Source organism: Bombina bombina, chromosome 7 (assembly GCF_027579735.1).
Source record: "Bombina bombina isolate aBomBom1 chromosome 7, aBomBom1.pri, whole genome shotgun sequence".
Classification (NCBI taxonomy): domain Eukaryota; kingdom Metazoa; phylum Chordata; class Amphibia; order Anura; family Bombinatoridae; genus Bombina; species Bombina bombina.
This window is the reverse complement of record NC_069505.1, coordinates 517,284,765-517,306,876: the sequence shown is the minus strand read 5'-3', so window position 1 is coordinate 517,306,876 and position 22,112 is coordinate 517,284,765. Positions and strand designations below refer to the sequence as shown.

The window sequence follows — 22,112 nt, the reverse complement described above, 5'->3', positions numbered from 1 at the left end:
AGGTATCTCTGGATTTTTTTATAATTTGTGTGTCTAACGTGAATTTTATTATATCTAATAAAAGCTATATTTTAATTATTCTCTCCAAAAGAGGAATTCTTTGCCCTCAATAGTCAGGGCACAGAGTGCTATTTCAGCATACTTTTGGTGGGTTTTCTAGGCTACCTTCAGCCATCCCACTTATAGTTTCGCATTTTCTTCAGAAGAAACCTGCTGAAAACAAGCATGTAAATAAATAAAATGTTTTCAGAGCTCCTCCCAAGATTTTAGAGTTATTTCAGGTTCCAGATTTTGTTTCTGACTATAAAGCCAAAGAAAAAAAAAAACTGGTATTCAATTTGCTGCTCCTTCCAGGTTTAAGAGAATGTAACTGGTTCCAGAGTAGATTGTGGAATTATGGGAAACCATACCCAAGGTTGATGGAGCTATTTCCACTCTTGTCAAACGCACACCTCTTTCAGGGATACAACAGACTGCAAAATATGTAGTCTTTCCTGAAAAAGCATTTACTTCAGAAAGGTCTTCTGCATACACCAGCAGTATCTCTCATCTGTGTGGCCACGGCTGGGGCCCTTTGGTGTGATTCTCTATCTAGAATGATTTCTAACATATCCTCGGCTGAGGATCTCTAGAATTGCATTAAAGCCCATAAAATAGCTCATGCCTTTTATATGTGACGCAGTAATTGACATCATTAAGAATTATGTCACAAACATGTCTATGGCAGTTATTGCAAGAATGGCCTAATGGTTAAAAACATGGTCAGCAGAAATGGTTTCAAAGACTAAGCTGATATCGCTTTTCTTCCAAGGGAAGATTCTATTAGGTTCTAACTCAATTATTAAGACTGTTACTAGGGGTAAAGTAGCTTTTTCTCCCTCAGGACAAGAAATCCACGGGAATGAACAGACCAAATAGGTTCTGTTCCTTTTGTTTCCCTGGAGATCAAAAGTCCTCCTCTTCTCAAAAGCCAGAAGCCTGGTTCTTTATGGGCTAAGAACAAGAAGTACAACACCTATACAAAATTTGCATGAAGGTGAGGCCCCCAGACCAGATTCTGTTCTTGTAGGAGGCAGACCCCTGTATCCCAGGGGTACAGGATAGGCTTTTGCTCCAGGCCCCAACAATTCTGCAAAGGCAACTGCCTTTATGCAATGTCTTCAGGATATGGGAGTGATTATCCCAGTACCTGTGTCTCAACATGGTCAAGGGTTTCGCTCCAGTCTGTTCAAATGTAAAATGAGTCTGAAAGGCCCTTCCTTCTTTGAGACAATGAACAACAAGTTTGTCAGGGTTCCCACTTTCAAGATTGAAACCATTTGTACAATGTTACTCTTAATCCAACAGGGTCAATTCATGTCTACTATAGACCTAAAGGATGCATACCTGCACATGCCTATCCACAAAGTTCACCATCAATCCCTAAGGTTTGCATCCCTAGACAAACATTACTAATTTATCACCCTTCCGTTTGGTCTGGCTACAGCTCCTCGCATCTTCACAAAGGTGCTAGGAACATTAATAAGAAGTGAGGTAGAATAAGGTCCGTTACACCAGTGTAAAATTTCTGTGTTCAGTCTTCAAATCTTCTTGAAAAAGCCCGGCCACAGACCGGGGGATACGCGCTGAAGGAAGTAAAGTATTAACAGCTGATTAGAGTACGAGCTGACTCCTGACCTGATCCACAATGGCTGTTCCAGTAGGGGATCCAGAATCCTTACAGTGACAGCTGTCAGTAAAGAGGGCTGTTGCCAACTACGCCCAATCATGGTCTTAAGGGAAATCGCCAATCCTTGTACTTTCTACATGCTCATGCTACATTTTAATCTAGTAAATGCAACATTGTACGTTGCATGCTTTATTGTATAATAAATCTTCACTTGAATTGCCTTCTCTTTTTTTCTTTTGAATATAACAATTTCTGTGTGTAGTACTCTGAGGGAAGCTTAAACCTGAACAGTATCCCCACATCTAGTCCAATACACATATAGTTACGTCCGTATCACCCATGTACAGTCTCCAGACGTTACCATGTTAATCCAGATAAGCCAAAACCAGCCACAAAACACAGTATATAGATCACTCACTGTGAGCAGTCCATAGAGATTCAATAGCGTTTGAGGTTCCTATGCTGCCAGTCACCACAGCCCTTGAGTGGTAGTCTTAACCTCCTATTCTCCATCTGGGGGGGTAAAGCCTCTTGCGCTCATTGGGGTCTATTTATTATTGTGCGGACGGACATGATACGATGTAGCGTATCATGTCCACCACACATCGATACATGCCGACAGCATACGCTGTCGGTATTTATCATTGCACCAGCAGTTCTCGTGAACTGCTGGTGTAATGCCGGCCCTGCAGATTCGCGGCCAATCAACCCCAATCAGGTTGAGAGCAGCGGTCTTTCGGCTCGCCGGAAACACAGGGCATCAATATCCATACAGAGCTTGATTGTCAGGGTTTTCTTTTGCAAGATGTACCGAGTCCACGTATTCATCCTTACTTGTGGGATATTATCCTTCCTAACAGGAAGTGGCAAAGAGAGCACCACAGCAGATCTGTCTTTATAGCTCCCCTCTTAACTCCACCCCCTAGTCATTCTCTTTGCCGGCTCTAAGCAGGAAGGGTAAAGTGAAAGAGGTGATAAACTGTTAGTTTTTATTTTATCTTCAAGCAAGAGTTTATTTTTAAATGGTACCGGTGTTGTACTATTTACTCTCAGGCAGGAGATAGATGAAGATTTCTGCCTGGAGGATGATCTTAGCATTTGTAACTAAGGTCCACTGCTGTTCCCACAGAAGCTGAGGAGTACAGGAAAACTTCAGTGTGAGGAACGGTTTCTTGCTATACAGCAATGAGGTATATTCAGTCATTTTTTCTGCAGAGACTGTGATAACTCAGAAAGGCTGACAGTATCTCCATAAGGGGAAGGGTAAGCAGTAATCCTAGTCTTAGAAGGGGCTTTACTAGCTTGCATAAAGGGCTTAACTTATGGGCACTCAGTTCGAATGATTTATAACAAACGTTTGTGTGTTCTGGGAGTAACGTTTTTATTATCTGAAGGGACAACTGTATGAGGGTATACTTGGCTTTTTTGGGGTTTTGATAACCCACATGGATGAAAAAACGTTTGGTAGATTTTTCTAAAGGCCTTAGTAACATCGAGTGCGGTGGGCGGGGCCTAATTTCACGCCTCAGTTGCGCAGTTGTTTTCCATAGACAAGCAGCAAACTTCAACAAGAGGGTCCTGGAGAACTTCTTGGGCCTAATTGAAGCTTTATCCCAACATTATCAATCCCTAAGGGCAGGTAGGCGCCACAGCAGAGCTGTGGCAAGGTGCTGACGGGTTTTTACCGGTTTTTGGCACTTTGTAAATCCGGTATTCTTATTTGGGGGTTAAATGTTAAATTGCTTGTGGTGCAATCTTACCATAGCTTAGCGTGTCTACTGCAAAAATTTCGGAAAATTTGAAGTAATTTTAAGCAGTTTTGCAGTTTGTGTATGTCTTTTTTTTTTTCTCTTAAAGGCACAGTACCGTTTTTGAAAATTGTTGTTTTTTCATTAAATAAGGTGTTTTCCAAGCTTGCTTGTCTCATTACTAGCCTGTTCAACATGTCTGACACTGAGGAAACTCATTGTTCAATTTGTTTAGAAGCCATTGTGGAACCCCCTCTTAGAATGTGTCCCACTTGTACTGATATGTCTATAAATTGCAAACAGCATATTTTGACTTATAAGAGTTTGGCACTGGATAATTCTCAGACAGAAGGAAATCAGGTTTTGCCATCTAGTTCTCCCCAAGTGTTACAACCATTAACGCCCGCACAAGTGACGCCAAGTACCTTTAGTGCGTCTAATTCTTTTACCTTGCAAGATATGGCCTCAGTTATGAATACTACCCTCATAGAGGTTTTATCTAAACTGCCTGGGTTGCAAGGGAAGAGCAGTAGCTCTGGGTTAAGAATGAATGCTGAGCCTTCTGACGCTTTAGTAGCCGTATCCGATATTCCCTCCCAATGTTCAGAGGTAGGGATGAGAGATTTACTCTCTGAGGGAGAGATTTCTGATTCAGGAAAAATGTTCCCTCAGACAGATTCAGATATGACGGCATTTCAATTTAAGCTAGAACACCTCCGTTTATTGCTCAGGGAGGTTTTAGCGACTCTGGATGATTGTGACCCTATTGTAGTTCCAGAGAAATTGTGTCAAATGGACAAATATTTAGAGGTTCCTGTTTACACTGATGTTCTTCCGGTCCCTAAGAGGATTTTGGACATTGTTACTAAGGAGTGGGATAGACCAGGTATTCCGTTCGCTCCCCCTCCTGTTTTTAAGAAGATGTTTCCCATATCTGACACCATGCGGGACTCCATGGCAGACGGTCCCTAAGGTGGAGGGAGCTATTTCTACTCTGGCTAAGCGTACAACTATACCTATTGAAGACAGTTGTGCTTTCATAGACCCTATGGATAAAAAAAATTAGGTCTCCTAAAGAAAATTTTTGTTCATCAGGGTTTTCTTCTTCAGCCTATAGCGTGCATTGTTCCTGTAACCACTGCAGCTGCCTTTTGGTTTGAGGCTCTTCAGGTGGAGACCCCACTAGATGATATTCTGGACAGAATTAGGGCTCTTAAGCTAGCTAATTCTTTTATTACAGACGCCGCTTTTCATCTCACTAAGTTAGCGGCAAAGAATTCAGGTTTTGCCATTTTAGCGCGTAGAACGTTATGGCTTAAGTCCTGGTCGGCTGATGTGTCTTCAAAATCTAAGCTTTTGACCAGCTTTTGCACTGAGAGAGATCATTTAAGACATCACTGGGGGGAAGGGTCATGCCCTCCCTCAAGATAAGTCAAATAAGTCAAGGACCAAACAAAATAATTTTCGTTCCTTTCGAAACTTCAAGGGTGGTCCCGCTTCCTCTTCCCCTGCTGCAAAGCAAGAGGGGAACTTTGCTCAATCCAAGCTGTCCTGGAGACCTAACCGGGCTTGGAACAAGGGTAAACAGGCCAAATAGCCTGCTGCTGCCACTAAGACAGAATGAAGGGGTAGCCCCCGATCCGGGACCGGATCTAGTAGGGGGCAGACTCTCTCTCTTTGCTCAGGCCTGGGCAAGACACGTTCAGGACTCCTGGGCCGTAGAAATTATAACCCAGGGGTATCTTCTAGATTTCAAAGATTCTCCTCCAAGGGGGAGATTCCATCTTTCTCAATTGTCTGTAAACCAGACAAAAAGAGAGGCGTTCTTATGCTGTGTAGAAGACCTTTTTACCATGGGAGTGATCTGCCCAGTTCCGAAAGCAGAACAGGGGCAAGGTTTCTACTCCAATCTGTTTGTGGTTCCCAAAAAAGAGGGAACCTTCAGACCAATTCTAGATCTCAAGATCCTAAACCAATTCCTAAGAGTTCCATCCTTCAAGATGGAGACCATTCGGACTATTTTACCAATGATCCAGGAGGGTCAATATATGACTACCGTGGATCTAAAGGATGCGTATCTACACATTCCTACCCACAAAGATCATCACGAGTTCCTCAGGTTTGCCTTTCTGGACAGGCATTACCAGTTTGTGGCTCTTCCCTTCGGGTTGGCCACGGCGCCAAGAATCTTCACAAAGGTGCTAGGGTCCCTTCTGGCGTAGCAGTGGCGCCTTATCTAGACGACATCTTAATTCAAGCGTCGACTTTCCAACTAGCCAAGTCTCACACGGACTTAGTGTTGGCCTTTCTAAGATCTCATGGGTGGAAGGTGAACAAGAAAAAGAGTTCTCTTATTCCTCTCACAAGAGTTCCATTCCTGGGAACTCTGATAGATTCGGTGGACATGAAAATTTTTCTGACGGAGATCAGGAAATCAAAGATTTTAACTACCTGCCGAGCTCTTCATTCCATTCCTCGGCCGTCAGTGGCTCAGTGTATGGAGGTAATCGGACTTATGGTAGCGGCAATGGACATAGTTCCGTTTTGCTCGCTTGCATCTCAGACCACTGCAACTATGCATGCTCAAACAGTGGAATGGGATTATGCAGATTTATCTCCTCAGATAAATTTGGATCAAGAGACCAGAGACTCTCTTCTTTGGTGGTTGTCACAGGATCACCTGTCCCGGGGAATGTGTTTCCGCAGGCCAGCGTGGGTTATAGTGACGACGGACGCCAGCCTACTGGGCTGGGGTGCAGTCTGGAATTCCCTGAAAGCACAGGGTTTGTGGACTCAGGAGGAGGCCCTCCTACCGATAAATATTCTGGAATTAAGAGTGATATTCAATGCTCTTCAGGCGTTGCCTCAGCTGGCTTCGGCCGGATTCATCAGATTTCAGTCGGACAACATCACGACTGTGGCTTATATCAATCATCAGGGGGGAACAAGGAGTTCCTTGGCGATTAATAGAAGTTTCCAGGATAATCCGATGGGCAGAGACTCACTCTTGCCATCTATCAGCGATCTATATCCCAGGGGTAGAGAACTGGGAGGCAGATTTTCTAATTCGTCAGACTTTTCATCCGGGGGAGTGGGAGCTCCATCCGGAGGTGTTTGCTCAACTGGTTCAGCTATGGGGCACACCAGAATTGGATCTGATGGCGTCTCGTCGGAATGCCAAACTTCCTTGTTACGGATCCAGGTCCAGGGATCCTGAGGCAGTACTGATAGATGCTCTAGCAGTACCCTGGTCGTTCAACCTGGCTTATGTGTTTCCACCTTTCCCTCTCCTTCCGCGTCTGATTGCCAGAATCAAACAGGAGAGAGCTTCAGTGATTTTGATAGCACCTGCGTGGCCACGCAGGACTTGGTATGCAGACCTGGTGGACATGTCATCTCTGCCACCATGGACTCTGCCAATGCGACAGGACCTTCTGATTCAAGGTCCGTTCAAGCATCCAAATCTAATTTCTCTGCAACTGACTGCTTGGAGATTGAACGCTTGATTTTATCAAAGCGGGGTTTCTCTGAGTCGGTCATAGATACCTTGATTCAGGCTCGAAAGCCTGTCACCAGGAAAGTCTATCATAAGATATGGCGTAAATATCTTTTTTGGTGCGAATCCAAAGGCTACTCATGGAGTAAGATCAGGATTCCTAGGATTTTGTCCTTTCTTCAAGAAGGATTGGAGAAAGGATTGTCAGCTATTTCCTTAAAAGGACAGATATCTGCATTGTCTATTCTATTGCACAAGCGTCTGACAGATGTCCCAGACGTTCGGGCTTTTTGTCAGGCTTTAGTTAGAATCAAGCCTGTGTTTAAACCTGTTGCTCCGCCATGGCGTTTGAATTTAGTTCTTAATCTTCTTCAGGGGGTTCCGTTTGAACCCATGCATTCCATAGATATTAAAATTCTATCTTGGAAAGTTCTGTTTCTAGTTGCTATCTCTTCAGCTCAAAGGGTTTATGAATTATCTGCATTACAATGTGACTCGCCTTATCTTGCTTTCCATGCTGATAAGGTGGTTTTGCATACCAAACCTGGGTTCCTCCCTAAGGTTGTTACTAACAGGAATATCAATCAGGAGATTGTTGTTCCTTCTCTGTGTCCTAATCCTTCTTCTAAGAAGGAATGTTTATTGCACAACTTGGACGGGGTTCGTGCTTTGAAGTTCTATTTGCAGGCAACCAAAGATTTTCGTCAATCATCTTCTTTGTTGTCTATTCTGGAAAACGTAGGGGTCAAAAGGCTACGGCTACCTCTCTTTCCTTTTGGCTGAAAAGCATCATCCGTTTGGCTTATGAGACTGCTGGACAGCAGGCTCCTGAGAGAATTACTGCTCACTCTACTAGAGCGGTGGCTTCCACATGGGCTTTTAAAAATGATGCTTCTGTTGAACAGATTTGTAAGGCTGCGACTTGGTCTTCGCTTCATACCTTTTCCAAATTTTATAAATTTGATACTTTTGCTTCTTCGGAGGCTATTTTTGGGAGAAAGGTTTTGCAAGCAGTGGTGCCTTCTGTTTAGGTATCTGTCTTGTCCCTCCCTTCAGCCGTGTCCTAAAGCTTTGGTATTGGTATCCCACAAGTAAGGATGAATCCGTGGACTCGGTACATCTTGCAAAAGAAAACAAAATTTATGCTTACCTGATAAATTTCTTTCTTTTCCGATGTACCGAGTCCACGGCCCGCCCTGTCTATTCAAGACAGATAGTATTTTTTTTTTTTTATTGAAAACTTCAGTCACCTCTGCACCTTTATAGTTTCTCCTTTTTCTTCCTTGGCCTTTGGTCGAATGACTGGGGGGTGGAGTTAAGGGGGAGCTATATAGACAGCTCTGCTGTGATGCTCTATTTGCCACTTCCTGTTAGGAAGGATAATATCCCACAAGTAAGGATGAATCCGTGGACTCGGTACATCGCAAAAGAGAGAAATTTATCAGGTAAGCATAAATTTTGTTTTTTCCCTGCTTTGTTTGGAATGTGCTGCTGGCAGCCATTTTACTCACCTCTCTTGCTGACTGGTGCATAGTGTGTGATGCTTCTCATTCCCTGCATGCCCTTTTATGGCCAGACTGGTGTACATCATCCATGTGAGACAGGTTGCAGTCTCAGAATTGTGATGTCATCACTTATTATTTAAAGGGCCTCTGTTCAGTATGCTTTGCCCTTGCGTTGTCTCAGACCTGTTTGTGAGAGTTCCTGTGTATTACCTGGCTGTCTGACGTCCCTCCTGGTTACTGATCCCTGGCTTGTTCCTGACTCTGCTGTTCTCCTCGTTCCGGATTCTGGCTCGTCTGACTACTCGCTTTGGCTCCTGACTCGGCTCGTCTGACTACCAGCTCTGGTTTTGACTCCTGGCTTGTTATTTGACTTGTGGACTTTTTTATTATTTTTTGCTATTAATAATGGTGTGATTATTTTTGCACTTCTCGTGTCAGTCTAATTCCTGGCACCCTGACATTGATAAATTGAACCCAGAGAGTCCTGGTATCCTCCACTACTGAGTTTCACTTCCGTAATCGTCAGACCAGTGCTAGGACCAATCCCCTGCAGGTAACTCCAATCAAACATGCTCACTTGCGGCCAGCAAAAGCAATCAACAAATTTTAAGGAGCACCGGAATAGGAGTTAAAATCAGCATTTTATTAGCAACACTTAGATACAAACTGGGTATAACACAGACCCTAGGGTTAAAAACAGGGAAGTATTGAGCAGGTACATAACAGGCTGACGCATTTTGGTTTACGCCATACTCCTAGCCCTCTATTAAAACCACTGATATTGCTAACTTTGAAAAGCACTACCTGCTCTCCCGTAGGTTAATTTCTAACACCATCTGTGAAATTAACTCTCCATATGTCACTTCTATTTATGCTACTAATATCCTTCTTTCCCTACTACGGACCTCCCATAAATCTAAATGTGCAATGTTACCTGTAATCACTCATGCTGAATATCATTATAATCCAATTCCCAGTGTCTAAGATCCCAATCAGAACATGTAGTTTAGTCTTTCTGATCTTAACATGCATGAAGAAAGTGATTACATTTTCTGAATGCATAGATTATATACATTTTATACACATAAATATATGCATGAATAGGACCTGTTCACAATAGTAACATTTATATTTCTATTAGTTTTCCTTTAAAGTAAAAAATGGACATTTGAATAGAGTTAAAACCTAATTTTTATTTTTGACTATAAATATAATTGTTACTATAGTGAACAGGTCCTATTCATGCTTATTTGCATGTCCCTTTCTGTTCATATATTTATGTGTAAAATGTATATAACCTATGCATTCACAAATTTTAATCACTTTCTTCATGCATGTTAAAGGGACATTAAACCCAACATTTTTTCTTTCATGATTCAGATAGAGAATACAATTTTGAAAAAGTTTCCAATTTACTAATATTTTCAAATGTATTTCATTCTCATGTTATTCTTTGTTCAAGAGATACGTAGGTAGCGTGCACATTCCTGAAGTCCTACATGTCAGGAAATAGTGCTGCCATCTTGTGCTCCAGCTAATGTATAACATTGTTGCAAAACTGCTGCTATATAGTGCTGCAGACACGTGCACTCTCCTGAGCTTACATTTCTGCTTTTCAATCAAGGATAACAATAAAATGAAGAAAATAATATTTTAAACAACTTTCTAATTTAATGTTCTATCTAAATCATGAAAGAAAAAAATTGGATTTTATGTCCCTTTAAGATCATAGAGACTAAACTACATGTTCTAAGTGGGATCTTAGATGCTGGGAATTGGGATTATAATGATATCTAGCATGAGTGATTACAGGTAACATTGCATATTTAGATTTATGGGAGGACGGTAGTAGGGAAAGAAGGAGATTGGTAGCATAACTAAGTGACACAGAGTTAATTTCACAGATGGTGTTAGAAATTAATTAACCTATGGGAGAGCAGGTAGTGCTTTTAAAAGTTAGCAATATCAGTGGTTTTGTCAGGATGCCAGGAATCAGACTGAAACGAGAAGTGCAAAAATAATCACACCTTTATTAATAAATCAACTTAACTTTGGACTGGTACAACCAACATCAATAATCACACCTTTATTAAAAGCAAAAAGTAATAAAAAGTCCACAAGTCAAATAACAAGCCAGGAAGCAAAACCAGAGCTGGTAGTCAGACGAGCCGAGTCAGGAGCCAAAGCGAGTAGTCAGACAAGCCGGAATCAAGAACAAGGAGAACAGCAGAGTCAGGAACAAGCCAGGGATCAGGAGGGACGTCAGACAGCCAGGTAATACACAGGAGCTCTCACAAACCGGTCTGAGACAACGCAAGGGCAAAGCATACTGAACAGAGGCCCTTTAAATAATAAGTGATGACATCACAATTCTGAGATTGCATCTTGTCTCACACGGATGATGTACACCAGTCTGGCCATAAAAGGGCATGCAGGAAATGAGCAGCATCACACAGTATGCACCAGAGTCAGCAAGAGAGGTGAGTAAAATGGCTGCCAGCAGCACATGGCAAACAAAACAGGGAAAAAACCCTGACAGGTTTTAATAGAGGGCTAGGAGTATGGCATTAACTGAAACGCAATAGCCTGTTATGTACCTGCTCAATACTTCATTGTTTTTAACCCTGGTGTCTGTGTTATACCCAGTTTGTAACTGTTACTAATAAAATGCTTATTTTTAACTCCTATTCTGGTGCTCCTTAAATTCTTTGATTGATTGCTAGGAACATTGTTGGTGCTGATCAGAGCTCAGGGAATCTCAATTGCCCCTTATCTGGACGATATCTTAGTGCAGTCTCCCTTCCCTGCCTCTAGCTATTGCTCATACTCAAAAGCTATTATCTTTTCTCCAAGACCACAGTTGGAGAATCAATGTTCAAAAGAGTTTTTTTTTAACTCCAGCTACAAGGGGGGGTTTCTTTCTTTCTTGGAGTTGTTATAGATTCCGTCCTAATGCATCTGTTCCTGACTAAATCACACAGAGTCAAACCTCTGAAGGTGTTTCTGTTCCTGCAGCATGCTTTGTTTTTATCAGTAGCTCAATACATGTAGATCTTATGGTTGCAGCTTCAAATGTAATTCTTTTTGCCAGCCTCCACTTGCGACAACTTCAACTATCTATGCTCAATCAATGGTCAAAGGATTATCTGCAATTGGAGCAACAAATTACTCTGCCTTTATCTGTCAGACACACACTCTCTCTTGGTGGATACAAGGTGCATCTTTGTCCATTGGAGTGTCCTTCCTTTGCCCAACATGGGCTATTGTGATAACAGACACCAGTTTTTCAAGATTTTGGTCTACTCTGGAGGTGAGGTTACCTATCAACATTCTGGAACTCGAGCTAAACTTTGCGCTGTTCAATCCTGGTCCCCTTTTTAAAAGAGGAAAAGTATATATCCTGTTTGTCGGACGATAATATGGCGAAGGCCTATATAAATCATCAAGGGGGTACCCGCAGTCCACTGGCTAGGCAGAAAATGACTCAGATTCTGTCTTGGTCAGATAGGTATCATTGCTCCCTATCAGCACTTCACATACCAGGAGTGAACAACTGGGAAGCGGATTATCTCATCTGTCAATCGGTCCATCCAGGAGAGTGGTCTATCCATCAGGATATCTTTGATCAAATGGGGTCTACTATACATCCCGCTTTAATCGCAAAATTCCAATGTATTGTGCAAGATCAAGAGATCCAAAGGCTCAAATGATAGATGCCTTGTTGTGTCCATAGAATTTTCATCTAGCATGCCTGTTTCCACCGTTTTGATTTGACCAATTACTCATGAAAGAAGAGCAAACAGGAGTCAGCTTCGGTAATCTTGATTGCTTCAGCATGGCCCCACAGAACATGCTGTTGTCTCAAGGACCTCTTTTTTCCATCAGTAAGTTTCTCTTGTTCAGATAGTAACACCCTGATTCAAGCCAGAAAACTTGTTACCCAAAAAATGTTTAACAACATTTTTGAGGGCATACTCTGAATGGTGCTCTTCTAGAGGTTTTTCTTGCTATTACTTTTAGGATTCCTAGAATTATTCAGTTTTTACAAGATGGCCTTGACAAGGGTTTGTCTACTAGCCCCTTAAAAGGTCAAATTTCTGATTTTTATCTGTTCTGTTTCATAGAAAGTTAGCTAAACTTCCTGATGTTCAGAATTAGACCTATTTCTCCACCCTAGAATTTGAATCTAGTTCTTTCTGTTCTGCAGTGTCCTACATTTGAACCAATTGCATTCTATTTGATATTAAAATTATCTTGGAAAGCCTTCTTTGGGGCCAATTTATCAAACGCTGTATGGAGCTTGATGTCCCTGTTTTCCACGCAAGCCTTCAGGCTTGCCGGAAACAGCAGTTATGAAATGCTCCATAACTGGTCCGTCTGCTCTGAGGCCACGTACAGAAATCAACGCGAACTGCTAGTGCAATGATAAATGCCGACAGCGTATGCTACATTGTATCATGTCCGCTCGCACTATGATAAATCTATTCCAAAGTGTCCAGATCCTGTTAATTCCAAGGGACAACTTTTACATAATCTTGATGTAGTTAGAGTATAGAAGTTTTATCTTCAAGCTACTGAGGAATTCAGCTACGGTAACTTTGGCCTCTTGGCTCAAACAGGTCATTCACAAGGCTTACTTGGTGGTGAGAAAGTTGCCTCTTAAGTGCATCACAGCTCATTCTACTAGATCAGTTGCAACTTTTTGCGGCTTTCATAAATGATGCGTCTTTGAAACAGAGCTGCAACACGGTCTCTGGATACTTTTTCAAAATTTTACAGATTTTGATGTTTTTGCTTCTTTGCAAGCATCTTTTTGCTGGAAAGTCCTTTATGCTGCAGTGTCTGATAAATAGGAACTCCCAGAATATTGTCCCACCTATTTCGTAACATGGACTATCTGCGTGGGTATTAATCCCACATGTTATGGAGCCCTATGAACCATTATTTTACAAGAAATTGCCAAGGAGCGCCTAAGTTAGTGTCTAGGCAAAGGTCGAAATTTAATATTACATTATACAATTATACAGAATGATAGTATTTCAATTAAAACATGGATCCATGTAACAAATTTTATTTAAAAAATACAATATTATAAAGGAATACGATAAAATCGTTAAGTCAGATACTTATGGTAATGTACATAGGGCGTAGCAATAAAAGATAACCATATGGTGTGATAGTTATTAGATCACATAAGAGTTCAAAATTATATGAGAAAGTTCATCATGTGAATAATCCTGTGAGAAAAAAAAAAGGGAAGTGGAAAAAATATTTGAGTGTGTGATCAAAAATTGGAGTGAAAAATGTTATTAAAAATAGAGTGATGTAAAATGTCCAAAAATATGTGTTAATCCAAAATAGTGTTAATCCAAACAAAGTTCAGTGAAAAAGAAAAAGTGTAACATTGATTGATTGCAGAAAAAAAATTCTTCAATTAGTTCCTCAGTGATAAAAAATATATAACAGAATGAATAAAAAGTTCATCAAATGCTGTATGGTATATTGGTATCAGGACTTACAAATAAAAAAAAAAAAAAAAAAAAAAAAAAAAAAAGCAAGAGAATTAAGAAAAATTGTTAATGGGAGTAAATTAGAAAGTTGCTTAAAATTGCATGCTCTATCTAAATCACAAAAGATTTTTAATTTTTTTGCTTCAGCGTCCCTTTAACACCGTCTGCAAACTGCAACTGCATCTAACAAGTGAACAGCTACATAATTTATAAAACAAAAAACTAGTGTTGGATATAAAACACTGAGCACTATATAGAAGCACTTTTGCAAAAAAGATTTAAGCAAAGTTATACATTGTGCATATATGGTGCTCAAAAGCATTCTTACAAAACAGCTTCTATATAAAGTGCTCCAGATACGTGCATGCTACCTAAGTATTCTCTTCAACAAATACAATGAGAGCAAAGTAAATTTGATAAAAGGAGTAAAAATTTGAACTTATGGCAGGCTCTATTGGAATTATGCAAAAAAATTATGTTGGGTTTCACGTCTTTCAATTTTGGAAGGCTGTATTGCTTAGGTGTCAGAGGATTAAGTCACTTCTGTGCATCTGGTACTTTTTCTGATGCATTTAGTGTTTACCATATCCTTTATTAAGACTCTTGCCAGTGTGCACCGCATCCATATTTTTATTTTAGTAATAAGTTATTAAAAACCTTTCTCATCTGATTACTCTGCAATTTTGACACATTTCTCTTTATAGTTAAAGCCCCCGGCAACAGAGAGAGAGGCTTATTTGGAGCATGTGAGTCAACAGGAGAATGCAAGAAAGGTAAAATCTTTTACTAAACATACACTCTATTTAACCAATAAGAAGCCCATTTTTAATTATTTATTGCATTTATTTGTGAAAATTTGATATTGCTGTGTTGAAAATTATTATATACATTGTTTTGTTATGTATTTTTGGTGTATGACCCAATAGAACTATTGGAGTTTTCTTTATCAGCCATTCTGTACCATATATCTTGTATTTACATATTTGCTTTTCTTGTTTATTTTTAAATCAAGTTAAACTGTTTTAACCCTTTGAGTGCTAAGCACTTTCCCACCTGGGTGCTAAGCTAAAATTGAGGGTTCTTTAATTTAAATTTTTTTTTTTCATATCCTCCTTATAAGGTTGGAAAGGTTAGGCGATTACCTTTTTCAACGGTGGGTCTTGGGGGTGTGTAGCTGCTTAGATGCCTGAGATACAGACTTCTAAGCAGCATGCCCCCTTTCCCTATACTGTCCTTTTTTTTTTTTTTTTTTTATTTAATATAAAGTTGAGCGGTGACATCAACACGTCATTGCGCGTGACGTCACCATGCAAAACATGAAGCCCCGGCAATGCAGGGCCCGATTGCCGGGGTAGGAGCGGGTGGGAGCCTCCAGATCTCCCTCAAGGTGGGAGAGTGCTAGCGACGGCTCTGAGCCGTCGTTAGCACCTGAGTGGGAAACTCTGCGACGGCTCACAGCTGTAGTTGGCACTCAAGGGGTTAAATGAACGTTTTTCATAACAAAAATATTAACAACATCAGTGCTTTTTCATGTTCTTGATGTACAGTTTTGAGTTTAATGGGACATTGTACTATACATGTCTGAGACTTTCTCAGTAATACATTTTTCTTGATAAAGTGTGTTAAATTGTTACAAATATCTCCTTTGCCTTTATTTTGCCATCTGAAATAGTTGCTTTTGCAAAAAAAATAATAATCAACACTGCAATAATGGTTATTTTAAAGTTAGGTGGGAGAGATAGAGACTAGCCCATTTGATAAAGTGTTCCTGCAGCAGTTTTGAATATAATAACCTCTTATCAGCTGCTTGCCCAATTACACTGTTATTTAATGTTGATTTAAATAAGAAACTAGACCTATAATAAAGAGTATGGGCAATCTTACAAATTGCTGAGCATTGTGTTGTATTGTACTGTGTTAGACATAACCTACACTTCTTCTCTTTTAGTACTACCGATGTGCGCTTATCTTTGCTGTGTTGATCACGCTCCTATGCTCCCTTTTGGCTTCTCAGTTGCTATTCTTCCCATTTTTCTTCAGCACCTCTCAACTGGAGACGGTGACATTTCTAAGCCAGGACAATAGATGTGATGATCAGTGCACGTGCGTATGGTTCTCTATAAAGATATCGCTGTCATTAGTGCACTTTGGCCCTAGCATGGACTAAAGCCTATAAACATGTCACTGTAATTAGTACTCTTTAGTCCTAGGAGGGACTGAGCCTATAAACATGTCACTGTCATTAGTACACTTTAGTCCTAGCAGGGACTGAGCCTATAAACATGTCACTGTCATTAGTACACTTTAGTCCTAGCAGGGACTGAGCCTATAAACATGTCACTGTCATTAGTACACTTTAGTCCTAGCAGGGACTGAGCACATAAACATGTCACTGTAATTAGTACTCTTTAGTCCTAGGAGGGACTGAGCCTATAAACATGCCACTGTCATTAGTGCACTTTAGTCCTAGCAGAGACTGAGCACATAAACCTGTCACTGTAATTAGTACTCTTTAGTCCTAGGAGGGACTGAGCCTATAAACATGTCACTGTCATTAGTACACTTTAGTCCTAGCAGGGACTGAGCCTATAAACATGTCACTGTCATTAGTACACTTTAGTCCTAGCAGGGACTGAGCACATAAACATGTCACTGTAATTAGTACTCTTTAGTCCTAGGAGGGACTGAGCCTATAAACATGCCACTGTCATTAGTGCACTTTAGTCCTAGCAGAGACTAAGCACATAAACCTGTCACTGTCATTAGTACACTCAGCACTAGCATGGACTGAGTACATAAACATGTCACTGTCATAAGTACACTTTGGACCTAGAAGATACTGAGCACATAAACATGTCACTGTCATTAGTGCACTTTAGTCCTAGCAGGGACTGAGTACATAAACATGTCACTGTCATTAGTGCACTTTGGACCTAGAAGATACTGAGCTGTTGATGATTCCTTTGCAGGTTTGTACTTGTGGAGAGCATACCAGAAGGTCTAGTTTACGATGACAATGTGACCATCAACCCCTCTGTCTTCCAGAGCTGGTCAGACCTTATTCATCAAGCTAAAAGCAGTGTGGATATTGCATCATTCTACTGGACTCTGACTAATAATGACACACACACTTATGCAGCCTCAGCCAATCAGGTAAGTCAACAGGACTATAGTAATTCATTGGCTGGGGAAAATTAAAACATTATGACATAGGAATTATATTGGGCGATGTAAAGGAAGATAACCGAACAACAAAATCCAACATGATGCTTGGTTGCACAAGAAGAGGTATTATTGGTAGAAAAAAATTGGGTACTTTTCTTTCCCATTGGCCCTAATAACTAGTGGGAATTCAACTCCTGGCCAGCAGAGCTGTTAAGTGTCACTCCCATTACCCATAATCCCCAGTCATTCTTTGCCTTCATCACGGGAGGATGTGCAAAGATTGATGTCTGAAGATATTTAATCCCTTGATGGGTACTTTTCCCTGCAAGCAAGGATTGGGGTCAAGCTGTGTCCATGCGAATCACTTTAGTAAGAGTATTGGTCTTTTAGCAGTTAGAAGGCGGCGAGGTGGTCTTTGCTTAAATTCTAACATCAGTGCTACCCCTCCATAGAAAACCAGAGTTGGTTACTCTGTTTTTTCTTTGTCTACAGGTCCCTGTCAGAAGTTGGTGAATCTGTCAAACCTAAGAAGCTGTTCCTGCCCTTCAGCTGGATCCACAGGTAAGTGCTCTTGCCTTCTAGGTTTGAAGGAAAGCACTTCAGGGGTAAAGACAAGAAGTGGATTGGTATTGGGACATTATAATCCCTTTATTCAGGCATAATATATGAGGGCAGCACGGCAGGCACTTTATCTGTGTGGAGGAGTTAAGGTTAAATTTATTTCCTTTTTATTTTGAGGCTGGCTTGATGGGACACATCTACAAATGGCTCATTATGATAATTCTGGTTTAACTGTCAGTTTATTCATAGGGCTGAAATGTCCTGCAACAGATTCAGAGGGCCGTGAGCAGTCTGGAGTTGTCTCTCCATAGCAGGGTGGCCAGGGTGTTTATATCAATCTATATGCCCGTATCTGCCTTGAGGGACTGAGAGTACCTTCCATCTAAAGCGGAGGAGAGTCCACGGCTTCATTCATTACTGTTTGGAATTAAGAACCTGGCCACCAGGATGAGGCAAAGACACCCCAGCCAAAGGCTTAAATACCTCCCTCATCCCCTAGTCGTTCTTTGCCTTTCGTCACAGGAGGACGACTGAGAAGTTCCGAAGATTGGAGTAGTCTCTTATGGAGGGTAGTACTCTTCGGAATGGGACTGGAGCTTTAAGTAGTCCTGTCAGCCTCTCAGTGAGAGCATGGGTGAAAGAATTTCGCTGCCTGCTTTTTACACTCAAGTCCATGTCAGGAGTGAGGCTACTAACCTGTCACACTTGAAGGGCCGTATCCCTGTTACATGGCGTAGTTTCTGGTAAGATCGTTTCATGTTTTATTGCACAATAACACGGAAGACAGGGTCACAGTGTGACGCCTTTTATCTTAATAAAGAATCAAGGGTTAATATTCCTGGAAAGGGGATTATTGAACAGGGGGGTTTATACATTATATTGTTTCATTGCTGCGTTATGTGCGAGATGAGGCTCTGGCAATGTGTGGACCTTTCAGGTGATTTAGGGAGTATGGCGTGGCCCTTTTTGGCGTGTTTTCTTCTTAGGCAGGGGCGGTTCCTGCCGGGCATTCCATGTGACCGGATTGGCTATCGATCTTCCTCTGTTGATCAGCGGCGCAGGAGACTAAACGGTTTCTGTAGTCCGGGTCATAGGAGGTGGTGAGTGCCCCGGGCATTGGAGGTTATGAAGGTGCCTATTTTATTGAGTTAATCTAGTCCTTAATAACAGCGCAAGCTATGGAGGACTCAGACGCGTTAGAGGGCTTGCCCTCTTTAACAAGGTCTCATTCCTGTGTTTATTGTGAGGAGGTTCTGGTAGATCAGCCTGCTCAACTATGTTCCACATGCCTTAATAAAGTTACGACCTCTAAGAGCAAACGAATGTCTAGTACTACTGAGCCGTCCACCTCTGAGGGGTCCCTGTCCGTGAGGTGCGTTCCCTGCATCCATCTCCTATTGCACATGCAGCACCCCAGGATCCAACCATTACTCAAGCGGGAGAGATTAGTTAGCCGTCAGATTTTGCGGATCAACTGCAAACGGCGGTATCGAAAGTGATCCATGCCTTACCACGTTCTGCTAAGCGCAAGCGTAGGGCATATCATGGCGGCCCGGCCCAGGGGTTGTCTACGCCTGTGGACATTTCTGAGGCGTTATACGATGACGAGGCCCACTCCGACTCTTCGAAGGAGGCCCCTTCTGGGTTGGAGTCCGTGTCATCTAAACCTCTGGCTGCGGAGGAGCCTGACTTTAGGTTTAGGATGGAAAATTTGCGCTTTTTACTGAGACAAGTGCTTGCTACTCTAGAAGTTCCGGAGCCGAAACTTCCAGAAGAACCTGCGATTCCTAAGCTTGATAAGGTATATGAAGACAGGGTGGTGCCTCAGGCCTTCCGGGTTCCTGTTAAGATGGCAAATATCATTAAGAATGAATGGGAGCGATTAGGTTCTTCCTTTTTCCCTCCTTCTACCTTTAAGAAACTGTTCCCCATTTCGGACTCTCAGCTGGAGCTGTGGGGTACTGTCACCTAAGGTGGATGGTGCTATCTCCACGCTCACAAAGCAGACAACTTTTCCCTTTGAGGATAGTTCTTCGTTTAAAGAGCCCATGGATAAAAACTTGAAAACATGTTAAGGAAAATGTTTCAACATACAGGGTTTTTCAACCAGCAGCGGCTGTAGCTGCGGTCGCTGGAACTGCAACATATTGGTGTGAATCCCTGTGTGAAATGGTCGAGGGGGAGACTTCCATTGGCGAGATACAGCACAAGATTAAGGCGCTGAAGATCGCCAATTCTTTCATATGTGATGCCAATATGCAAATTTATTCGCCTGAACGCTAAGGTGTCAGGTTTTTCCGTTTTTAACTCGCAGGGCTCTGTGGCTAAAGTCTTGGTCTGCGGACATGACCTCTAAGTTGAGGCTGTTGTCCCTGCCGTTTCAAAGAAAGATTCTGTTCGGTCCAGCATTGGATTCAATCATATCCACGGTTACGGGAGGCAAGGGGCCCTTCAGTCCTCCTCAAGCCCCTCGGTGGCTCAGTGTATGGAGGTGATCGGACTCATGGTTTCCAGCATAGACGTCATTCCATTCGCCTGGTTTCATCAGACCTCTTTAATTGTGCATGTTGAGACAGTGGAACGGCGATCATTCAGATCTATCACAGCAGATATCCATGGATGCTCGGACTCGGATCTCCCTCTTGTGGTGGATCCGTCTGGAGCAACTGTCAATGGGGACATCCTTCTTGAGACCGTCCTGGGAGATTGTGACCACGGACGCGAGTCTGGCAGGATTGGGAGCTGTTTGGGGTGCCAGGATGGCACAAGGAAAATGGTCCCGGGAGGAGTCTCTCCTTCCGATAAATATTCTGGAACTCCGAGCAATCTACAATGCTCTGAAGGCATGGCCTCCTCTGGGGTCGTTCAGATTCCAGACCGACAACATTACCTCAGTGGCTTACATCAACCACCATGGAGGTATGAGGAGCTATGAGGGAGGTGTCTCGGATCTTGGAGTGGACGGAGTCCCACAGCTGCTCGCTCTCATCGATTCACATTCCAGGTGTGGACAACTGGGAAGCAGACTTTTTCAGCAGGCAATCCTTCCATCCAGGGGAATGGTCTCTTAACCCCAAAGTGTTTGCAGACATTTGTCTCAGGTGGGGAACGCTGGAGATCAATATCATGGCGTCCAGACTCAATTGCAAGCTACCCCGATACGGATCGAGGTCCAGGGATCCTCAGGCAGAACTAATAGATGCCTTAGCTGTGCCTTGGGGGTTCAGCCTAGCTTCCATTTTTCCACCGTTACCACTTCTACCACTTGTTGTGGCACGAATCAAACAGGAGCAAGCTTCGGCCATTCTGATTGCTCCATCATGGCCGCAAAGAACGTGGTTTGCGGATCTGGTGGGGATGTCATCCTCTCCGCCATGGAAGTTACCCTGTCGCAGGGATCTGCTGGAACAGGGCCCCTTTCAACATCAAAATCTCGATTTTTCTGAGGCTGATTGCGTGGAGATTGAATGCCTAGTCTTGGCCAAGAGAGGCTTTTCGGAAAGTGTGATTGATACTCTCATTCAGGCAAGGAAGCCAGTCACTCGTCGCATCTACCATAAGGTGTGGGGAACTTACTTGTCCTGGCATAAGATGAAGGTATCCAGGATTCTATCCTTTCTCCAAGAAGGTTTGGAGAAGGGTCTTGCCGCTAGTTCCTTTTTAAAAGGACAGATTTCGGCATTGTCAGTCTTGTTGCATAGGAGACTCGCTGAGCTCCCTGACATCCAATCCTTTGTTCAGGCTCTGTCTAGAATCCGGCCTGTCTTTATAGTCTGCTCCCCCATGGAGCTTAAACTTGGTCCTTAGGGTTTTGCAGAGGGTTCTGTTTGAGCCTATGCATTCCATTGACATTAAAGGGACACTCAAGTCAAAATTAAACTATGATTCAGATACAGCATGCAATTTTTTTTTTTTTTTTTTTTTTTTTTTTTACTTTTTATTTGAGGTTTAATATAAGGTATACAGATACTCGTCGACTTACGACCGCGTTACGTTCTGACCTTCCGGTCGTAAGACGATTTGGACGTAAGTCGGACAAAATATATGGCATGTAAATAATATGGTCTATTGTGTGATGTGTTGGGCTGACATTTCATGATTAATAATAACAATAACACCAGAGTTGTTTTAAATTAAATTCCTTTACTAATACAGTATCATCACAGTATGAATAATAAAATAACCTTTACTGTACTGTACCTGTACTGTGCAAATAATAACATAACATTTACTGTGCAAATACTATTACTGTACTGACATTTACTGTACTGTACCTATACTGTACTGTAATAAAATAACATTTTTTTGTACTCTACCTGTAGTACTATGCAAATAATAACATAACATTTACTGTACCTGTACAGTAGTTTGCAGGAACTTTAACACTTATTTTACTTTAAACTTTTAAGAAAAGTAACTGAACTTAAATTTTTCTTTTACTGTACTTTTACAGTTATG

At 41.9% G+C, this 22,112-nt stretch overlaps 1 protein-coding gene across 1 annotated transcript in view; it reads left to right on the top strand.

Annotated features, from left to right (window-relative positions):
* Nucleotides 1-22,112, top strand: part of PLD3 (phospholipase D family member 3) — a 166,011-nt gene that overhangs the window by 12,118 nt on the left and 131,781 nt on the right. The window contains exons 3-5 of the mRNA XM_053721761.1: nucleotides 14,633-14,701; nucleotides 15,877-16,031; nucleotides 16,898-17,081. Coding sequence (XP_053577736.1) covers nucleotides 14,633-14,701; nucleotides 15,877-16,031; nucleotides 16,898-17,081 — 408 coding nt within the window. The remainder of the gene's footprint in view (nucleotides 1-14,632; nucleotides 14,702-15,876; nucleotides 16,032-16,897; nucleotides 17,082-22,112) is intronic.